This window comes from Dermacentor andersoni, chromosome 2 (assembly GCF_023375885.2).
Source record: "Dermacentor andersoni chromosome 2, qqDerAnde1_hic_scaffold, whole genome shotgun sequence".
Classification (NCBI taxonomy): Eukaryota; Metazoa; Arthropoda; class Arachnida; order Ixodida; family Ixodidae; genus Dermacentor; species Dermacentor andersoni.
The window spans coordinates 234,348,329-234,372,119 of NC_092815.1; the positions used below are offsets into that span (position 1 = coordinate 234,348,329).

Consider the following 23,791-nt stretch of genomic DNA (forward strand, 5'->3'; position numbering starts at 1 on the left):
TGTGGCAAAACAAATGTGGACATCTTATTTTCTACCCGCATCGACGTTTCCACTCTCTTTTCGCTTCCCAAGTGTGAGCACAGCCAAGACTATTTTCAAGCAATAGCCGTTGCGCACAATGTCTTATATGCAGCGGTGGCGTAGAGGTAGAACACCCGCCTCGCGTGCAAGAGGTCCGTGGTTCGAATCCCGGTGCCGCGCAATTTTCCACCGGATTAAAAAAAAAAAAAAAAAAATCCGCGTGTTGATAAAATTGCATAAACAGGCCTGGAGTGTGGCCTGATGCCGGTGACCAGAACCGGTAACACACTCCCTCACCAGAGCAGGATTGGCCACCCTGGTGCAGTACTTGGCCACAACCTCCTATATGAACACAACAATCAAACCCCGGCCCTCAGTCCCCAGCAGCTGCGAAGCAACTGACCACGGCGGCGGTCAGACCTGCGACGCTGCAGAGGGTGCTAAGAATCCCTGGCTCCGGACAGGCCGCCATTGGAATATGAACCTGGCAACGTTTAACGCAAGAACATTATCTAGTGAGGCGAGTCTAGCAGTGCTATTGGAAGAATTAGAGGGCAGTAAATGGGATATAATAGGGCTCAGTGAAGTTAGGAGGCCAAAAGAAGCATATACAGTGTTAAGGAGCGGGCACGTCCTGTGCTACCGGGGCTTAGCGGAGAGACGAGAACTAGGAGTCGGATTCCTGATTAATAAGAATATAGCTGGTAACATACAGGAATTCTATAGCATTAACGAGAGGGTGGCATGTCTTGTTGTGAAACTTAATAAGAGGTACAAAATGAAGGTTGTACAGGTCTACGCCCCTACATCCAGTCATGATGACCAGGAAGTCGAAAGCTTCTACGAAGACGTGGAATCGGCGATGGGTAGAGTGAAAACAAAATACACTATACTGATGGGCGATTTCAATGCCAAGGTAGGCAAGAAGCATGCTGGAGACAAGGCAGTGGGGGAATATGGCATAGGCACTAGGAATAGCAGGGGGGAGGTATTAGTAGAGTTTGCAGAACAGAATAATATGAGGATAATGAATACCTTCTTCCGCAAGCGGAATAACCGAAAGTGGACATGGAGGAGCCCGAACGGCGAGACTAGAAATGAAATAGATTTCATATTCTGCGCTAACCCTGGCATCATACAAGATGTGGACGTGCTCGGCAAGGTGCGCTGCAGTGACCACAGGATGGTAAGAACTCGAATTAGCCTAGACCTGAGGAGGGAACGGAGGAAACTGGTACATAAGAAGCCGATCAATGAGTTAGCGCTAAGAGGGAAAATAGAGGAATTCCAGATCAAGCTACAGAACAGGTATTCGGCTTTAAGCCACGAAGAGGATCTTAGTGTTGAAGCAATGAACGACAATCTTGTGGGCATCATTAAGGAGTGTGCAATAGAAGTCGGTGGTAACTCCGTTAGACAGGATACCAGTAAGCTATCGCAGGAGACGAAAGATCTGATCAAGAAACGCCAATGTATGAAAGCCTCTAACCCTACAGCTAGAATAGAACTGGCAGAACTTTCGAAGTTAATCAACAAGCGTAAGACAGCTGACATAAGGAAGTATAACATGGATAGAATTGAACAAGCTCTCAGGAACGGAGGAAGCCTAAAAGCAGTGAAGAAGAAACTAGGAATTGGCAAGAATCAGATGTATGCGTTAAGAGACAAAGCCGGCAATATCATTACTAATATGGATGAGATAGTTCAAGTGGCTGAGGAGTTCTATAGAGATTTATACAGTACGAGTGGCACCCACGATGATAATGGAAGAGAGAATAATCTAGAGGAATTCGATATCCCAGAAGTAACGCCGGAAGAAGTAAAGAAAGCCTTGGGAGCTATGCAAAGGGGGAAGGCAGCTGGGGAGGATCAGGTAACAGCAGATTTGCTGAAGGATGGTGGGCAGATTTTTCTAGAAAAACTGGCCAGCCTCTATACGCAATGCCTCAAGACCTCGAGCGTACCGGAATCTTGGAAGAACGCTAACATAATCCTAATCCATAAGAAAGGCGACGCCAAAGACTTGAAAAATTATAGACCGATCAGCTTACTGTCCGTTGCCTACAAAGTATTTACTAAGGTAATTGCAAATAGAATCCGGAACACCTTAGACTTCCGTCAACCAAAGGACCAGGCAGGATTCCGTAAAGGCTACTCAACAATAGATCATATTCACACTATCAATCAGGTGATAGAGAAATGTGCGGAATATAACCAACCATTATATATAGCTTTCATTGATTACGAGAAAGCGTTTGATTCAGTCGAAACCTCAGCAGTCATGGAGGCATTGCGGAATCAGGGTGTAGACGAGCCGTATGTAAAAATACTGAAAGATATCTATAGCGGCTCCACAGCCACTGTACTCCTCCATAAAGAAAGCAACAAAATCCCAATAAAGAAAGGCGTCAGGCAGGGAGATACGATCTCTCCAATGCTATTCACAGCGTGTTTACAGGAGGTATTCAGAGACCTGGATTGGGAAGAATTGGGGATAAGAGTAAATGGAGAATACCTTAGTAACTTGCGCTTCGCTGATGATATTGCCTTGCTTAGTAACTCAGGGGACCAACTGCAATGCATGCTCACTGATCTGGAGAGGCAGAGCAGAAGGGTGGGACTAAAAATGAATCTGCAGAAAACTAAAGTAATGTTTAACAGTCTCGGAAGGGAACAGCAGTTTACGATAGGTAGCGAGGCACTGGAAGTGGTAAGAGAATACATCTACTTAGGACAGGTAGTGACTGCTGATCCAGATCATGAGAGTGAAATAATCAGAAGAATAAGAATGGGCTGGGGTGCGTTTGGCAGGCATTCGCAGATCATGAACAGCAGGTTGCCATTATCCCTCAAGAGAAAAGTGTATAACAGCTGTGTCTTACCAGTACTCACGTACGGGGCAGAAACCTGGAGGCTTACGAAAAGGGTTCTACTTAAATTGAGGACGACGCAACGAGCTATGGAAAGAAAAATGATAGGTGTAACGTCAAGGGATAAGAAAAGAGCAGATTGGGTGAGGGAACAAACGCGCGTTAATGACATCTTAGTTGAAATCAAGAAAAAGAAATGGGCATGGGCAGGACATGTAATGAGGAGGGAAGATAACCGATGGTCATTAAGGGTTACGGACTGGATTCCGAGGGAAGGGAAGCGTAGCAGGGGGCGACAGAAAGTTAGGTGGGCAGATGAGATTAGGAAGTTTGGAGGGTCAACATGGCCACAATTAGTACATGACCGGGGTAGTTGGAGAAGTATGGGAGAGGCCTTTGCCCTGCAGTGGGCGTAATCAGGCTGATGATGATGATGATGATGATGATGACAATGTCTTATTACAGTAGAGTAAAATTCTGTTAGTTCTTCTCCAGTTTAGATTTTTCGTTGCAATTCGATCCCGGCCGACGGTCCCGGCAAACGCCCCTGCATTTATATGGGCCCAAACATTCGTTACTTAGGTCCTAAAACTGGTCTTTGCCGAATTTGCGAACATGCTGCTGCGCACATATATGCTTGCCTATGATCGGATTAGTCCGCATCTCGACCATTGTGGGGCTGTCACCACAGATAGATGAAACTACAACCAATGCTTGCACCGAATATTCAATCCCTGGCAACATAACAGGGCTGCGATTTTGTGCGATGCCTTTTCTGTGCCACTTTTCGCCAGTGGTAAGAGGGGCCCTCCGATTCCAACCTAGGCACCACAATGGTGGCCTGGCGGTAGAGCGTCCCCCTCACGTGCGGGAGGCACTGAGTTGAAATCCCAGTGCTGCAGGAAACCCACCGTTTTTTTTCTTCCAGTGGGCAGAGATGTCTCCTGGTCTGGTGCTCGGCTCCTTGTGGGGTTTCGCACCTCTAAAGGGGACCCAGCAGACCCTTCTCGCGAACAGGTTTGCTGAAGAGGTACGAGATGGGACTTTCGGTGGTTCGCCGCCTTGTTGCCTCGACAAAAGCGCAGGAACACAAAACCGTTAATGCTTCCGCCCTGTTACTGTGCGATCGGCTGTCTGAAATCCAACCGGGTGTTCGTTAACGCAGTGTGCTCCATTCATGCTGCAAAATGCACAGTAGAGGGAAGACATGTGCCGTAATTGGCTGCAAAAATAGTGACTGGCGTATCAAGGAATGGAATGAACTTGTGTGACCGAGACCACAGATCGCTGCTACATAGGGACTGCCTGTATTGCCAGGTCTTCATGATGCATGGCTTTCCTCAAGGATAAAGAAAAAGCACTCATCTGCCAGCTTAGTATTGCTAATCTCCAAAGAAAAGACTTTCACCCCAGAACGTCAGAATTAGTGAGAAACGCTGGTTACACAGTGACAAAGGCAGTAGCGGCGCATCCTGGCAAATTAAGCTTCTTCCACGTTATCTGTACCCAACCACCCCAACTCGCATGCAAACTTAGGCCCACTCTATCGCCAACATATCAAGAAATTACTCGTGGGCGTATACTTGAATCAAGGCATCGAAGCAAGGGTGACGGTGGCTACTCTGTGTAGGCGGAACCGCATGGCACGATTTCAGGTGCGATTGACACGCGGATGGTGGGACGTGTGCATCATTTTGACGCATGCCCAGCATGTTCCATCACGAAATCGTGCCGCCGTGTGCTGCTGCTCGGAGTAGAAAAACAAAAACGCATCGCGCAGTGCGTCCGCCAATAAGAGTTCGGGTAAGTCACGTGGTGTTTGGTCACATGGCATTTTGGTTTTTTGGTTTTGCCACCAGATGGCCCTGCTCTCTGCGCATTTTTTTTTTCTCTGCAGAACTGGCGCACGTGTCGACGGAAACACATGCAACCGCGATGCGGAAGGTACATAGTCGCAGTTTCGCACACAATTCTACAATCTTGCTGTTTGCAATGAAGCTTGATAAATACACTTCGAAAAAAATGTCGGTCTAATTACCCAAGGACTGTTTTATTGTAATGTTCTGTAAGTTTAAGGGCATATAAAATATGCAGTAAAAGATACAATTCATGTCGTTGGGATTTAGGTTGTCTGGCAATTCGGAAAACGTGGCGTGAAAGCACCGCTCTGTTTTTTTCTGACGGGTGCTGTCGCGTCGCGTTTTGGAACCGCGTCGCCATGCGGTTCCAGCTTGACAACACAAATGTTGGAATACATCTGTATTACAAAGTACACATCTTTGTACCAAGCCTTGTGCGCAGCAAGAACAAATCTATCAGAACTGAGCACACCCGCGAGTGATTGGGCAGGAAATAAACAATCCCATAGTGACCGCACCAAGGAACTTTACTGAGTCAGAAAAATGACAAGCCACTGCCTTGAAGTGTTTGCCAGATAAAGAAAGAAGAGCAAAATGCACTGATCCTGATTTGACTCATAAATGGAAAGTTTCGACAGCTTGGAATACATTTCTAGTGCTGCTTTTAGAACAAGCACCATATGCGCTGCGTGCGGCATTTGGACAAGGCATAATGAGCTCCGAGAGCGCTTACATCGTACTCTGAAGCTATGGCCAAAGCTTTGTGTCGTTCACCCATACACCGTTTACAATATCTGCCAAAAGAGGCGTTTGCTGAACCGCACCGGGGCGTCGTGCACATCCGTTGTAAATATGGAGCAGCTGAGGCAATCAATGGATGCCTCACCACGCGATAAAACATGGTGGCGCCCTCGGGATCACTGTGAGAAGGTTCTATAGAGATTTCATGCACGGTCTTTGGGTGCCTCTAAAGGCGCACTCACACTAGCGGGAGACTTCTCGCAGCGGCACAGCGTCAACGTCGACGCTGCCTCGAAGCTCCTCGGAATGACGCTCACACTGCGCGTGTTTTCTCACTGCGGTTGTCTTGGAATGTCGAGAGAGGAGGCATTGAGGGAGGACCCTAACGAGCAGAGAGAGAAGGGGATAGTCACGTGACACCAGAGAAGACTGGAAAGCGCGCTCTTTTCCAGCGTCGTCGTCTTGATCGTCTGCTACCTCTCCTCCCGTCGCCCTTTTTGTCACGAGGATGGCTGGTTCGAACGATGAGCTGTTGGCTACGGTAAATGTACCTATACTTGCTTGTTCGCTGCTTCTGCACCGTCGCCTGAAGTCGCATGTTCATGCTGGCAAAGAAACCGCCGAGTGTCCCGCAGCACGCGCGCAGCCTCCGCCAACGGGGTCACTGAACTGGGACCGACATCACGGTTCACGGTCGGCCCCCATTGGCTGTTCTCGTCAGCGGTGCGGGAAAAATAGCTACCGCACCCATCGCTCTGCGGGACGGCACAGCAGCCTGTCTGCGGGAGAAAAACCGGTTTGTGCGGGAAGCGGCGCACGGAAAACATTCTGCGTTGCGCGTTTTCCCGCCGCTGTGAACGCGCCTTTATCCAACCACAGACAGCCTCATTGAAGAGTATTCGCTGTGTCTGTGGGAGGCAAGGGCTGCCGCCGGGTGCCTGCTGGTAATATAGGTACAAGCACACCTCCGGCGTGGTGCTCCAGGTTGGGGAGGCGGCCCCACCTCCACAGGCGCATTTGTGGCACTGGCTGGGAAATTTCTGCTATGAGTGTGGCCCAAACCTTCTTTCTTTTGTGGTCGCTCAAGAACATTTTAAAGAAGTACAAAGTATTTTGGTGCGACTGAGAGCAAGCAGGTAAGCTCTCTGGAGGTGCCACGATTATAGTGGGCATAGATGTTGCAACTCGCAAAGTGAAGCTTAAAACCAAATATGAAGCTGTCGAAGTCACTGTGCTTTGTTCTAAACAATCACAGTATGTTCTGTATGTCTTGAACCACACCTAAATGTTACTTTTATTGACTTAGGATCACTTCTAAAACAACTACCAGAGTCGTACCTTCTTGTTGGGGACCTTAAGGTGGCGGTCCCACTCCGGCTGCACGAACCCCCCCCTGTTTTTAGTACTTTTGGAGCAACCGTGGTGGCTCTTCTGCTTAGGATATAAAGTTGTTGTATATACCATAAAAAAGCTTCATTCTTGTAGATTCCAACTATATGTAATATAAAGAAATTGATTAATGTGATTTAGAAATAGATGTTCAAGAACAAGCATGAGATACATAGTTTTTGCGAACTCTGTCCCAATTGTGACCATATTTAGAAGAAACCACTGCATTTACTGCATTGCAGCTTCTCTGTAGCTTTAGTACATATTTATCTCTTTCCTAGACACAGCAAATTAATGTTGAATTTTTACTTTTTGGATAATTTGCTTTTGAAGATTGCCAAATATTGCAACTTCTGTTGTAAACAGCCCGCCAACTACACACTCATGGAAGCTAAATTTTGGATACGTTAGTAGAGTTCAAGGAATTTCCATTTAGGGCGCAAAATTTCATTCATGTACCTTTATTAGTTTTCCTAATAATGCGATTGAAATTAAGCAATATTTAGAATTCTTGTCGTCCTTTTGCCCATTTTTGCGGGAAGGTACTGAAGCTACGAAGCTGAGGTTTTGGATGAGAAATTAGAAGTCTGAATTCAAAATCTCAACGCATACTTTTCAAATAAAGCGAAAAGAAATGCTGTACGGGATGCGTGAATTATACTATTTTTTTCCCACTGGTAACATCGATAAAGTCGATGCAATCTTCAAACCGTACCAAATCTAAGAACTCGTATCTCAAACATTATCAGCTGTGATCATTTGTTGTAATATGCTATAATCACAGCGACAAACTGCAAAGAAAGGAAGAAATTTATACTATTTTCGCACTTCCATGCAAAAGTGGGGAAAAAGCAGGCTGGAGAACAAGCACTTGGCAACTACGGCATCAATTCTAGGAAAGCTAGAGGAGAGATGCTGCTAGAATTCGCAGAGAGAAATAAGCTTCGAATAATGAACACCTTTTTCAGGAAGCATAACAACAGAAAGTGGACCTGAAAAAACCCTAATGGTGAAACGAGAAATTAAATTGATTTCATACTTTCTGCCGATCCCAGCATAGTCCAGGATGTACAAGTGATAGGTAGGGTAAAGTGCAGGGATCATAGGTTAGTGAGGGCTACAATTCACCTCAATTTGAAGAAAGAGCGAAATTGGTCAAGAAGAAACAGGTCAAGCTAGGGGCAGTAAGGGTAAAAGCAGACAAATTCAGGCTGGTACTTGCAAGCAAATATGCAGCCTTAGAACAGAGAGATGATGACATAGAGCTAATGAATGAAACTGTAACTAGGTTGGCTTCAGAGGCAGCAATTGAGGTGGGAGGCAAGGCACCAAGTGTCTATCGACTGCAAGGGTCCCAGAAAACTGGACGTATGCAAACCTTATACTAATTCATAAAAAGGGAGATGTTAAAGAACTGAAAAATTATAGGCCCATTAGCTTACTCCCAGTATTATATAAAATACTTACCAAAATAATCTCCAATAGAATGAGGGCAACACTGGACTTTAGTCAGCCAAGGGAACAGGCGGGCTTCAGGAAGGGATACTCTACAATGGATCACATCCATGTCATTAATCAGGTTATCGAGAAATCCGCAGAGTACAGTAAGCCTCTCTATATGGCTTTCATAGATTACGAAAAAGCATTTGATTCAGTAGAGACACCAGCAAGTCATAGAGGCATTGCGTAATCAAGGAGTACAAACTGCTTACGTAAATACCCTGCAAAATATCTACAGAGATTCCACAGCCACCTTAATTCTACACAAGAAAAGTAGGAAGATACCTATAAAGAAAGGGGTCAGACAAGGAAGCACAATTTCTGCAATGCCATTTACTGCATGTTTGGAAGAAGTATTCAAGCTATTAAACTGGGAAGGTTTAGGAGTAAGGATCGACGGCGAATACCTCGGCAACCTTCGGTTTGCTGACGACATTGTTCTATTCAGCAACACTGCGGAAGAGTTACAACAAATGGTTGAGGACCTTAACAGGGAGAGTGTAAGACGGGTTGAAGATTAATATGCAGAAGACAAAGATAATGATAAATAACCGGGCAAGATAACAAGAATTCAAGATCTCAAGTCAGCCTCTAGAGTACGTTTACCTTGATCAACTAACCACAGGGAACCATGACCATGAGAAGGAAATTCACAGAAGAATAAAAATGGGTTGAGTCGCATACGGCAGACATTGTGAGCTCCTGACTGAGAGCTTACCGTTATCATTGAAAAAGAAAGTATACAATCGGCGCATTTTATCGGTGCTGACATTTGGGGCAGAGACTTGGATACTGACAAAGAAGCTTGAGAACAAGTTAAGGACCGTGCAAAGAGTGATGGAACAAAGAATGCTGGGCATAACTTTAAGAGATAGAAAGAGAGCAGTTTGGATCAGAGAGCAAATGGGTATAGACAATATTCTAATAGACATTAAGAGAAAAAAAATGGTGCTGGGCTGGTCATGTTGGACCATTAGGGTGACAGAATGGGTACCAAGAGAAGGGAAGTGCCGTAGAGGATGGCAGAAGACAAGGTGGTGCGACGAAATGAGGAAATTTGCGGGTGCTAGTTGGAACCGGTTGGCGGAGGACAGGGGTAATTGGAGATTGCAGGGAGAGGCCTTCGGCCTGCAGTGGACGTGAAACAGGCTGATGATGATTATGATGAATAGTTTTGAAAAGCATTGCCTTTGAAATTTGCTTTCGTTTTTCCTAAACTCCAAGTTTGCCATCTGTGGAAGGTGCCATTTGAGGGTCCCTAAAATGGCTTTTGTCGTACACCTAGGCACAAAGGGTACCTCTCAAGAATTCTGTATCAGTGTGCTGTAATAACACCAGTTCAAGTGGTTAAATGTGACCCTCCCTGCAAGCCGTGGCATTTCCCCTAAGCTTTTGCACCATGCAGCCATCACCATATCCTGCCTCCTTCAAGCGGTGATGCAAGTGTTGTCTACTTGCGGTTGATTTGAAATGAGCATGTTCCCACATCTCTTTCCTAGGCAGTTTTTTACCCTACGCCTGTGCTACATACATGACGCCAAGTTTAAGGACAAACTGTGCGCAGTCTGCATGGAGACACAGCGACACTACGCACAATGTTCGGTGGCTATCTTTTTTTTTAATTCTACGTTAAGCGAAAACAGACGGATGCTGCCGTGGGAGTTCACTGCATTGCTGTGAGCCTACATGCAATGTATACACTATAACGTAGCTGTTTTTGGTATTCACTTGGATAATCACTTAATAACATGAAAATATTTAATATGATTGTTTCTATATTGCACTTGTAAGATTTAGTTGTAGCCGTCAGCAGAAAAAAGAAAGCACTGCTTCCAACTTGTGAATGTGGTGAAATTATCCATTTGTGAAACTTTCAATGCTCTAGAATAAAAAGAAAGAAAGAAATTGAGGAGGAAAGCAAAACAAAAACATATTATGGCAGAACTCGTCTGATCACGTCATTCGACGGTAATGAAAATAGCAGTCGGACAATGTGCTGACAGACCTTATTTCTGAAGTACTGCTTATTTGACACTTGTAATGGTGAGACTTCCTCGCTGAAACTCGCTGAGACTTCCGTTGTCTCAGCTGTATACCACATACTCTGATGTCATCCCACTTTGCTATGGCACTCGCTTGCCAATGGCTTTCACGCCCGTGCCTCCACTCCCATGAGCATGGAAGCATGACAATGACAGTGATACTATTGCTGCGCCAATTGCGCCGAACTGCCCTGAGAGGCAACTTCTGCTACATCCTTCTAAATTTGAGCAAAATGTGAGAAATCTGCGCCCACTCTGCACCAAAAGGGTTTCTCATGCTTTCAAAAAAAAAAAGAAGGAACTATGTCCTTGAGTGCTGTTTTACCGCACAATGTAAAGTAGCGTCGCCTTGACCAACGGCTGCGCGTCGCGGTGGGCCGAGTCAAGGGATTCTACTGATCTTTCTCCCGTGGGTTGCTATCTATATTCAATACCTTCCAACCCGATGCATGAGGGTTACTCAGGCAACGGGACAACCTCGAGTTTCTGGCAGCAGCAAGCAATTGCGTTGGCGCTGAGCCAGACCACGTGCTTCTGTATGACCAATGTAAAATGGTGACTAAAGTTTCGGACGCTGTGTGGAGTCTCGCTCAACTTTTCGAACATAACGCACACATTGGCGTGCACATGGCAGCCATGAACAACTTTACCGCTCTTCAATTTGTCGTCTGTCCGCCGTTTTTCTTGGAGTGGCGATTTCACGGCGTAAGAATGGCGTACAGCTGCTGCCGAGAACTTGGTCGACTCGGCACCAAACAGCAACTTTCACCATTGGGTAATGACGAAGCGCCGCCGGCTAAACCTTGCTGTATTGTATACGGCCCTGACAAAATCCGCTGCCAGCTGACACAGTGGCAGGCAGGTCATTGCGGTGAAATGACCTCCACTTTGTTCGAACCAGTAAACCACTTGGTTGATTGGGCGTGAGATCGCGGGCTGAACTGGTGTTCGGAAGCCGAGATTCAGGCTACGAGTGACAGGCTGGCAATGGCAGCAAACACTTTCGCAAAGTTGCTTTTGCGCTTACTTGACAGAATGGGGAAAGTTCGCGTGTAGTCAGAAAGCACTAAACTGAATTCACTGATCGCAGCCTAATCTGACAGCGTTGCAGTGCAAAGTTAAAGGTCATGCGCATATGTGTGCACCTTGCGACGGGATGCGGTGCACATCGAGCTGCATGACGAGCAAAAGTGAACTGCTCCAATAGTGTCGGCCATCGCAGTATTTCGTGTAAATGGTTGTCAGTGAATCACAGCACAGGGAAAAATAAGTAAATATTTCATGCCACTGGCAGTGACTTTTCTCAAAAGAGTGCTCCATCCTAAAGAATACATTTATAGGAGCAAGATCACCCTGAATGTTATTGAAATGCTTCTGAATTCTGCATGTAGCACGTCCAAGTGCTTCCATGCTTTAAGCACATCTGAGGACACCACCGCCCATTGCAGTCCACAGCAAGGACTGTGATAAAAAGAAGGGGGGGGGGTCATTTTTACTCTTTGAATTTATGAACAAGTGACAACTTACTGCTTTTGTGTGCATTGTCAATGTAAAAGCCTAATATAATATAGTTTGCAATCACTTTCGTAAACCTGCACTGAAAGTAAATTTTAATGCTCCGAAATGCATTTTTGGCTGCTCCATAAGCTGCTCCGAAATGGGTTGGGCCAGTAGCATCACCGCAATGACTGAATGAGACTGATGCAGTGATGATGGAATGAGGAAAAAGTGATGATATTTATGGAACGACGAAGGCATATAATGACGACAGCATGACGACAATGAGATGACGATGAAGGTGTGACATAGACGGTATGACAGCTGCCGGATGAAGAAACAAAATTAACGATCACATGACCAAGACGGCATGATGATGATGGTATGACAAGGGTTGCATGATAGTGTCTGTGTGACCGTGACACAAGGACGACGATGGCATGACAATAACAGCAAAATCACGATTGAATGACGGCATCATGATTACAATGGAATGCAAACAAGGAATGCACCAATTTATCAGCGAAGATGGTATGAGGACGATGGCATGATGACAATGAGGTGACAATACTGAAGTGACGACGATGATGAAATGACAACATGATGATGATGGCATGACAACAGCGGTATGACAATGTTGCAGGGACGATGGCAAGACAACAGCATGAGGACAATGGGATGACAAGTGTATGATGACTGTATCATGAAACCTGTATGGCGAAGATTGCTTGACGGTGATATGACGAGATTAAAGTGATGATGATGGCACAACCATGACAGCATCACGACGATGGTCTGATCATGACATGACTAAGGCGCCATAATCATTGTTTAATGATGACAGTATGATTACAAATCAGTGATGAAGAAAGATTCACGTTGATAGAGAAACGAAGGTGGCGTGATGATGGGATGACGTTACAGAAGTGATGTCAAAGATAAATTGACAGCATGACGACTACGACGTTGTGAAGACGAGGGCATGGCAAGAGTCGGATGGCAAAGCTGGAATGGTGATGGTGCAATGACCATGACAGCATCTTGACCCTGAACACATACCTACTGACCCAAGCTATTGGACCACTGGGTCAAAGTAGAAGGTGTGATGATGAGAGCATGACAAGAGTCAGATCACAAAGCTGGAATGATGATGATTATGACCATGATAAAATCGCTATGGCAGTGTGGCAATGAATCATGACGACTGTGCGACGACTATTACAACGACAAGACGAGTGTTGGATGACAAAGCTGGAACGGCTACAACGGCGTCACAACCAGGAGCCCATACTTACTGGCCCAAGCTATTAGACAACTTGGGCCATTGGGTAAGCATAGAAGGCATGACAACGATGGCATGACGAGAGTAAAATCATGCAGCTGGAATGATGCAATGGAACAACCATGATGGCATCACGACCAAGAGCACATAACTAGCAAGCGGCCCAAGCAGGTAACAAACTTCAGACACTGAGTCGGCGTAAGAGTATAGATAGATGGACGGATGGACGGACTGATGGACAGGCTCAAAACAGCTGAAGTAGGCAAAGAATGCCATTAGCATTCAAGAAAGAACATCCATTGTGAATCGAACCCACACTTTCTACGTGGAAGGCAGAGACATTACTACTACACCGCTCTCTTTTTTTTCATTGCCTGCGTTTGCTCAGAATGCAGTGATATTGTAAGAAACCGCTTTATTCCAGCCGCGCTCGTCTACTAACACGAGGATCAAGCTGTGCTGCTGGTGATGATATATACAGATGAAGAAAATGTACATTGGATGATGATATGTGAAGATGGTGAAATTGAAAGTCAGGCATATGTTGCGCTCACACTAATTCCCTCTCGCTGTGGAAGTGGCCGCCTGGCCGTGCGGAAGTATTATGAAATGTGGTATGTGGTTTTAAGCGAGAGACATGCACTATCTCTGTCCCACGGAAACGGGAATCGGGCAGCGCTCTAAGGGGCGAGACGCGGTAATTGAAAGCTGATGTCTGTTCAATGACTATGTGAGGTCCAATAAAATGCATGATAAATTTTTCGCATAAGCCGGGAATGCGCACAGGAGTCCAAAGAAGAACTTCATCGCCAGGAGAAAAAGTCACAGCACGGTGGGTCATGTCGTAACGAAACTTGCGAGTGTCCTAGGATATGCTGGTGGTAAGGCGGGCAAGGTGACAACAGTCCGCGAGGCAAGACACAAATTGCTCTGAGAAAGGAGCTTATGGGAGTACAGGAGTCGAAAGAAGATACATCAAGAACGAAACTTGGTGAACGGCATAAGCAAGGAAAAAATGTGAAAAACCGATGTTACGTTGCGTAGCTACGTTATAGGCGAATGTCATGAACGGCAGGATTGCATCCCAGTTCGTGTGGTCTGGGCAGATGTACATCACAATCATGTCAGAGAGGGTACGATGAAAACGCTCCATCAAGCTGTTGGTCTGCGGATGGTAACTGGAAGTCGTCTTGTGAATTGTGTTAGAGGTGCACAGAACTTTGGTAAGGATAGAAGAGAGGAAGACTCTGCCGTGGTCACTGAGGAGAATGTATGTTCCAACTACTTCGAAAGGCGAAGCGGGACAAGGTAGAGGTTGTAAAGAGCCAGAAGGAGCTGTTGTCAGGCATTTGTGGCTACGACAATGAACGCAGGATGCAACGTAGTTCACAACGGTTGAAGACAGGCCAGGCCAGGAGCAGCGACTTCGTATTCTGTCGTAAGTCTTGGGGTAGCCTAGATGACCGGCCATCAGATGATTGTGAAAGGCTTCGAGCACCTCACGTTGCGGAGAACATGGTATGACCAGGACTCATTTGTAGCCATTGTGAGGCGATTAATGTAGCGATGTAAAGCCCCATTGTGCAGCTTGAATTAAGTGTTCGACGAAGTCGGGCGTTTGGAGGTGACGAAGAACCTTCCATGCGTTGGAGAATAGTTCGGCAGTATGGGTTGATATGTTGGTGGGACACGAGGACAGATGGACTGTCGGGTCTTAGCCAACCGACAGTAGTGATGGGTAAAGCTGATGAAGAGGACTCGGAACGTATGCTAGTACGGAGAGGCGATGGTGAATCGTCATGATTCAGCAGAGGGTAGCGAGATAGAGCAGCGGCGTCTTGAAGCTTCTTTCCAGCCCTGTAGGTGACATCGAAATCGTACTCCTGTAGGTGAAGCACCCAGCGACCCAGGCGACCTGATAAATTCTTTAGCGATGAAAGCCAGCACAGTGCATTATGGTCGGTAACGACTGTGAAATAGCAGCCGTGAAGATCTAAGCAAAATTTTCGCACTGCCCAAACAACAGCCAGGCACTTCTGCTTGGTTATACAGTAGTGTAAGTCTTCTCTGCAGTGGTTAGTGTACGACTAGCATAAGCAATTACTCGTTCGCGGAAGGTGTTATTACGTTGCAGGAGAATGGCACCGAGACCATGACTGCTAGCGTCAGTGTGAAGGATGGTGGGCGTGCTCGGATCGGAGTGGCACAGTACTGGGTCTGACGTAAGGGCATGTTTCAAAGCCAGGAAAGCATGTTCACATTCGTCGGACCAAATGAAGGGCGCATTACTGGCGAGGAGTTGATGGAGTGGGGACGCAAGCTCAGCGAAGTTGCGTATGAAGCGCCAGAACTAAAAAGCAAGTCCAAAACAAACTGCACAGTTCTTTTTGACGCAGTAGACCGCAAAATTCGAGGACGGCGGCAAGCTTCTCAAGGTCCGGTCAAATACCTTCTTTGCTGAATATGTGCCCCAGAACTTTGATGGTCTTGCTGGCGAAACTGCACTTTTTTTTTATTGAGCTGTAGGCCAGGGTTTTCTAGACAGGCAAGGACTTCAAGACGTTGCAAATGTTGTGAGAACGTGGTCGAAAACACTACAATGTCGTCGAGATAGCACAAACAGGTTTGCCATTTCAAACCACGCAAGACGTTATCGGTCGTGCATTTGAAGGTGGTGGGCACGTTGCGGAGTCCAAAAGGCATCACACTGAACTCAGAGTCCATCAAAGGTAGCAAACGCCATTTTTCTTCGTCAGATTAGGACATCGGTATTTGCCAGTAGCCTGATCTAAGGTCAAGGCTAGAAAAATATTCGTCACCATGGAGCAAATCTAGTGCATTGTCAATCCATGGCAGGGGGTAAACATCTTCATGCGGGATTTTGTTCAGCGCATGGTAATCAATGCAAAAACTCACTGAGCTGTCTTTCTTCTGCACTAGAACAACTGGGGAAGACCAGGGACTCGAGGAAGGACCTACATTTCGTCTAAGCATGGCTGATATGTTTTCCTCGATGATCTTGCACTCTGTAATAGACACGCAATATGGGTGCCGCTGAACAATGCGGGAGCCACCAATCGGTATTTGGTGATTAGCGGCGGTAGTCATACGGAGGACGGGTGAATTGATGTCGAACAAGGAATGGTGTTTGTTCAATAATGGGAGGAGATCTTGACTTTGGGCAGGTGTTAGGTCAGGGCTCATGGTTGCCAACAATGGTGTAGAAGAGGCATTACTTGGCAGCGACCCTGACTCAGGTGGCACTGTTGAAATACTGACACTGACTGGTGATAAAAGGAGCAGTAAGATGTGCGCTGATAGCCCAATGTTGGATGGGCGCTTGTACGATCCTTGGGAGCGTAGCCACGTTGCACATCTTATTGACGCCTTCGACAAAATCGGGAGATGTTTCCTCGATAGCCACAGTAGTAGCAAGTGGGCCTAGCAGGACGTGGAGCGTAGTGACGCTGTACATGCACTGGAAGGGACAACAAAGCCACTGGAGGGTGGTCTCCTGGTGTAGGCGAAGGGGCGATGATGGCTGGAGAGAGCACCGCAACATCGGCATATGTTGGTACCTGATGAGTGCAGGGGCCGTCGGAGCACGGTAGACGTGATGCAGACGTGATCTCCTGCCGAATGATGCCACGCAAGGCAGTCAGTGGAGAAGGGATGGTACTTTGTGGAGTGCAGGAAGAGCATCGCCCATGAAGCTCTTTACAGACAATGCCGCGGATAAGCATTCGCAAGTCTATGGTTGAAGGGAGATGAACGTTGGAGGTATCGGTGCATAGCCAAAGGGACTGGTGCTCCTCAAGTCGCTAGCAAGTAGTTATCACATCCTGGATGGTAGCAGAATTTAGCGTAGCAAGGGCATTGAAGGCAACAGTGCTTATGCCTTTAATAATGTGGCATATTTGGTTACTCTGGGACATAGTGGCATTCACACGCTTGCACAATGCAAGCACATCCTCAGCGTATGAGCTGTACAATTCCCCAGCGAATTTGATGCGCTCACCAAGCTGCTTCTTCATGGCTCCAGCACGAACAGCTGGGGCACCGAAAATCTGCCGAAGCTGTTGCGTGAACGTCACCCAGTCGGAAAGATCGGGCTCATGGTTCCAAAACCAGGTTTTTGCGACATCGGACAGGTAGACCGGGACGTTCCGTAACTTCTGTGAACTGTCTCACTTGTTGAAGTCGCTGACAAGGTCGTAGTTTTTGAGCCAGTCCTCATGTCATGCCCGCATACACCAGTGAAGATTTGGGGGTCGCGCTGGTGACTGTTGATGGTCACGACGGAAGGCGAAGGCTTCTGTGGAGCAGTGGCCTCGGAGTGCTCGGATTCGATGAAGCGAGTATGGCCGGAGGTGTTATGCGGCGACCCGAGCGGAGCTCCAGTGAGAACTTGTGACAGGCACTTAACTCCTTGAAAAGCACTGTCCACCACTTCTAAGGAACTGCTTTATTCCAGCCGAGCTCATGCTACTACCACAAGGATCAAGCTGTGCTGCTGCTGATGATATATACAGATGAAGATGTACAATGGATGAGGATATGTGGAGATGAAGTTGAAAGTCAAGCATGTGTTACGCTCACAATATTTACAATATTGTGAAGTGCCTGAAGCGGAATCTCCGTGAAGATAAGAAAAAGACGACGACCGAGACTTGGGGTGCAGGAAGAGAAGAAGAGGAAGTTCATTAAAAGGCAGACTAAACAGGTCGTCTCACTCTTATTTCCTTATAAATATTAAGAGACATTTACACATGCAGCCAATCATTGTCTGATTCAGAAGTTTCAAAATTTTTTTAAGCATTCAAGCAAGATTTTTTGAAATATATAGATAGCAAAATGCTGTACCAAAATGGTGGCTCAACCACTTGGAGTCACTACACCAAAGTCTAACTCAAAATTGCGGCTTTCTGATGGATGTTTTGACACGTGATAAAGTACAGGCAATCTCCTTTGCAATTTTTTTTATATTGGCTTGTTAGGGCGTTTCTCAGCTATCATTCTTGGCAAATTATCTAGAAAACTTGGCTCTGACAAATGCAGAACCTGTGGTTACTGCTGAAAGCACCTTTCTCTTCAAAGCTGCAGGTGACCACTATGTTGACTAAGTAGTTGATGTTCAGCAGCGTAGCTTTTTGGGCTTGTTGGTGCATGATTTGAATAGCACTGAATAGCGTGCAGAGTACGGGACAGTAAAAATTCAAACACACACTAACAGTATGAGCGCTAACTTCCAACAAATTATATTTTTACATACATAACTTTTATAAGCCCGAAGAAAAACCTATCGCTTATACAACCGGTATCAGTGTCTCGGAAACGCTAGCTCTTTATCACAGAGGAAAATAGAAGATGTGCTCACACATGTGCGTCCTGCTCTGTTTATCTTTTCAGCTTCAATGATTTCTCGAGTTACCCTGTCTTTGCTCCTTCCTATGACAACACATTTATCAAGGAACGGCTTGTACGTCTTTGACTAACAGGAGAGGATGTGATCAGCAAGTATTTCCCTTCGCCCATACCTGATATTGCGAGCATGTTCCATAAGGTGTTTGTTCAAGCACCCACCGGTTTGTCCGATATAGTGGTTCCCGCATGACAAGGGAATTCGGTACATGACACCTTCATCGCAAGTGACGTAAGGTTTCTGATGCTTGACCATGCATTCTCGCACTTTTGTCAGCTTTTCCTGTCTTGCACATTGTGGCAAGTTTCTTCAAGGCCGAGAATACGACGGTTGCATTCGCCCATTGTCCAATTCTTTTCAGATTGTGGGAAATCTTATGCATGCAAGGCAATACAACAAAATGCTTCTGTTCACCAAGCACCGGATTCGGATGACATTGTATTTCTGATTTTAGTTGCCAGAGAAGCTTCTCGGCAACAGACACTTGAAAATGCGTTGGGTAACCAGGATTAGTCAGCCTCTTTGACTGCTGTTTAAAACTGTTTATCATCATGTGTGTGCACGATTTTCGGAGAGAAATTTTGGAAACACGTGCTGACAATAGCTCTTTTTACAAGTTTTGAGTGCGCGGAATGATATGGCAGCACAGGTTTGTTACTTCGTGGCTGGTAGGTCCAGCAAATGCTATTAGCGTGAAAGGTGAAGTTCAGTTGATGTTGACCTTGACGGGCAGCGCTGTCGTCTACTACACCATGTAGTCGCTGCACTTAACTCCTTGTACATACCTGCAGGGCAAGTCTGGCATAATGCAGCGCTGGTACCATTCACGTTCCTGCTCCCAAAGAAGACATTGCTGCTACTATCTTCATGTGAAAACCCCTTCGTGCTGCCCCATTGCCAGAGCAATAGCAGATGAGCTGCAAGGAACGCCTAGGATTATTACATTTGTTTGCTTATTTTTAAGGGCACATAAATTACTATGCATATGAGTGCTATTAAAAATGAGTTTAAGGCAGCATGTCTCAAACATTCCCAATGATGCAACTTGGTTAGCCAATCTAATAGCTCGCTCGACTGACGTCTCTACAAAGCAGGTAATGGGACGGCTGAAAACTCCCAAGAGCGGCACTGTTGCGATTGGTTAACGATGCACATTCTTAAAACTCTATAATTAATTACATGCTTTATGCGGAACGCTTAGATGTCTCACTTAATGATCAGAAGGACCTACCCTAATGACTCGTTACGTTTGCACAAAATTGTGAAAATAATTTCAGGATTCCTTTAAGCAACACATATACTATAGCTTTATTGACTGAACTCTGTGCATTCACAACTGACTTACATTAGCTTTGTGAATTTTTTTTTGACCTTTTGTAACATTGTGACATTTGTGACATTCATTTGTAATGTAGCAGTGTAACACATATTCCCATAGTTGGAAAATACTCACGTTTGTCAGGAACTACACTTTTTGTAGCACGGAGGCACGCAGGCATGTGCAGTACACTTTTGCAGGCAGACAATATTTGTTTGTAGTTTTTAGGTTGTAACTGACTAGTATAGGCATTGTGTGATCGCTTGGCTCACTCACTGCTGCTGTAGCTCTCCAAGTGCGTTGTCAGACACGTGTAGTGTAATAACATCAGGGATGTAGTCCATTATGTGGCTAGGGCTGGTTGGTTACGCTTCTGCAAGTGGGTCGGGACCACGTGCTGTAACCGTGGTACAGCACGCCGACATATTTACTTACTTTGATCGTCCCACACACAGGTTTTGCCTGCCTCGAGGCACAACGACGTTGACTGCCACTTGGGGGGCTTCACGGCTGCATCTGCATGGGATTTTTCCCGTTTTGCCACATCATACATAACCCTATAATAATCCTATAAAAAAAACCCTTACACTCAACAAAGCTAAAACTCACTACATGATTTTTCATTCTAGGCATAGTCATGTTAACAGTGCACCTCTGAAAATATATCTTGATAATAGCATTCTGGAGCAGGTGAACACAATTAAATATCTCGGCGTGACACTAGACAGTAGTTTAAACTGGAAACCACACATTGATAACGTATGTTCGAAGCTAGCGTCAGCGTGTTATGGGCTCTTAAAGGCGAGGGCATGCTTCGATATTTCGGTACTGAAAATAATCTACTTTTCTCTCTTTCATTGTCATATGACATACTGTTGCGAATCATGGTCGTCCACATTTAAAACATATTTGGATCCAATTTCGTGCTTACAAAAGAGAGTGGTGCGGATAATGACGTTTTCTAGTCCATTTGAATCCAGCAGTCATTTATTTTGCAGGTTGAAAGTACTTCCCTTTACCCTATCCTCCGAAATGAAAGTTGCTATTTTATTGAATAACATAATATGTCGCAATCACTCATTGTCGTTTAGTATATTTGTGATTCCTACACGAAATACTAGACACGCCACTAACATAAATTTCAATTTACCAGTTACCCGAAACACATATGGTCAAAGTATAATTCAGTATCATGGTACAAAGATATGGAACACCTTACCAATAGAAGTGAAGAGTGCCAGTAACTTTTTATTTTCCATAAAAAGATTATATCTCTTAAAAATTAGTTAAGAATGTTGCTTTGTCTTTGTGGTGATATTTTTTCAGTAATACTATTCTATTGTTGCACTGATGTATGTTTTCCTTTTTTCCTCTTTTTTCTCATCCTGTACAATTATGTATAATCAATACGCATTTGTTCATCACTGTCCTGATCGCCGCAGCACAAACGCATGTGTACCACATGGGCCCACACTAGCCTTGGCTATGGGCCCAACAGTTGTTTGCTTATGTTGATGTACAAATTTATGATGAAATAAATAATGTCTAAATGTCTATCTTCGGTTGGGTGGCATACGCACTTAGGGCTGACGTAGCTTTCAGAGTGAAATCAGCGCCCTGTGACCTTCGACTGGCACTGCCCTTGGCTATAAAGGACCTGCATCTTCTACCTGACCGGCACTTTGGCAGCAGTGGCGGCGGAGCCGGCATATTTACTTACTTTGATCGTCCTACACACAGGTTTTGCCTCAAGGCGCAACAATGTCGACTGCCACTTGGGGGCTTCACGGCTGCGTCTGCGCAGGATTGTTCCCATTTTGCCACATCATACCGTCTTCGGTTTGGTGGGATATGCACTTACGGCTGACGTAGCTTTTTGAGTGAAATCAGCGCCCCGTGACCTTCGACTGGCACTGCCCCTGGCTATAAAGGACCTGCATCTTCTACCTGACTGGCACTTTGGCAGCAGTGGCGGCGGAGCCGGCATATTTACTTACTTTGATCGTCCTACACACAGGTTTTGCCTCGAGGCACAACAATGTCGACTGCCACTTGGGGGCTTCACGGCTGCGTCTGCGCAGGATTGTTCCCATTTTGCCACATCATACCGTCTTCGGTTGGGTGGCATACACAGTTACGGCTGACGTAGCTTTTCGAGTGAAATCAGCACCCCGTGACCTTCGGCTGGCACTGCCCCTGGCTATAAGGGACCTGCATCTTCTACCTGACCGGCACTTTGGCAGCAGTGGCGGCGGAGCCGGCATATTTACTTACTTTGATCGTCCTACACACAGGTTTTGCCTCGAGGCGCAACAATGTCGACTGCCACTTAGGGGCTTCTCGGCTGCGTCTGCGCAGGATTGTTCCCATTTTGCCACATCATACCGTCTTCGGTTTGGTGGGATATGCACTTACGGCTGACGTAGCTTTTCTAGTGAAATCAGCGCCCCGTGACCTTGAACTGGCACTGCCCCTGGCTATAAAGGACCTGCATCTTCTACCTGACTGGCACTTTGGCAGCAGTGGCGGCGGAGCCGGCATATTTACTTACTTTGATCGTCCTACACACAGGTTTTGCCTCGAGGCACAACAATGTCGACTGCCACTTGGGGGCTTCACGGCTGCGTCTGCGCAGGATTGTTCCCATTTTGCCACATCATACCGTCTTCGGTTGGGTGGCATACACAGTTACGGCTGACGTAGCTTTTCGAGTGAAATCAGCGCCCCGTGACCTTCGGCTGGCACTGCCCCTGGCTATAAGGGACCTGCATCTTCTACCTGACCGGCACTTTGGCAGCAGTGGCGGCGGAGCCGGCATATTTACTTACTTTGATCGTCCTACACACAGGTTTTGCCTCGAGGCGCAACAATGTCGACTGCCACTTAGGGGCTTCTCGGCTGCGTCTGCGCAGGATTGTTCCCATTTTGCCACATCATACCGTCTTCGGTTTGGTGGGATATGCACTTACGGCTGACGTAGCTTTTGTAGTGAAATCAGCGCCCCGTGACCTTGAACTGGCACTGCCCCTGGCTATAAAGGACCTGCATCTTCTACCTGACCGGCACTTTGGCAGCAGTGGCGGCGGAGCCGGCATATTTACTTACTTTGATCGTCCTGCGCACAGGTTTTGCCTCGAGGCGCAACAATGTCGACTGCCACTTGAGGGCTTCTAGGCTGCGTCTGCGCAGGATTGTTCCCATTTTGCCACATCATACCGTCTTCGGTTTGGTGGGATATGCACTTACGGCTGACGTAACTTTTCGAGTGAAATCAGCGCCCCGTGACCTTCGACTAGCACTGCCCCTGGCCATAAAGGACCTGCATCTTCTACCTGACCGGCACTTTGGCAGCAGTGGCGGCGGAGCCGGCATATTTACTTACTTTGATCGTCCTACGCACAGGTTTTGCCTCGAGGCACAACAATGTCGACTGCCACTTGGGGGCTTCACGGCTGCATCTGCGCAGGATTGTTCCCATTTTGCCACATCATACCGTCTTCGGTTGGGTGGCATACGCACTTACGGCTGACGTAGCTTTCAGAGTGAAATCAGCGCCCTGTGACCTTCGACTGGCACTGCCCCTGGCTATAAAGGACCTGCATCTTCTACCTGACCGGCACTTTGGCAGCAGTGGCGGCGGAGCGGGCATATTTACTTACTTTGATCGTCCTGCGCACAGGTTTTGCCTCGAGGCGCAACAATGTTGACTGCCACTTGGGGGCTTCTCGGCTGCGTCTGCGCAGGATTGTTCCCATTTTGCCACATCATACAGTCTTCGGTTTGCTGGGATATGCACTTACGGCTGACGTAGCTTTTCTAGTGAAATCAGAGCCCCGTGACCTTGAACTGG

The 23,791-nt window shown here is 46.5% G+C and overlaps 1 protein-coding gene across 2 annotated transcripts in view; it reads left to right on the forward strand.

Annotated features, from left to right (window-relative positions):
* Window positions 1-23,791, forward strand: part of LOC126539946 (protein MIS12 homolog) — a 55,467-nt gene that overhangs the window by 17,574 nt on the left and 14,102 nt on the right. Inside the window, exon 5 of one of the 2 annotated variants that reach the window (XM_055075727.2) lies at window positions 19,415-19,791. The exons of the other annotated variant lie outside the window; for it this stretch is intronic. Coding sequence (XP_054931702.1) covers window positions 19,415-19,612 — 198 coding nt within the window. The 3' untranslated portion in view covers window positions 19,613-19,791. Of the gene's footprint in view, window positions 1-19,414; window positions 19,792-23,791 lie in introns of those variants that run through there. 2 annotated transcript variants of the gene reach the window in all.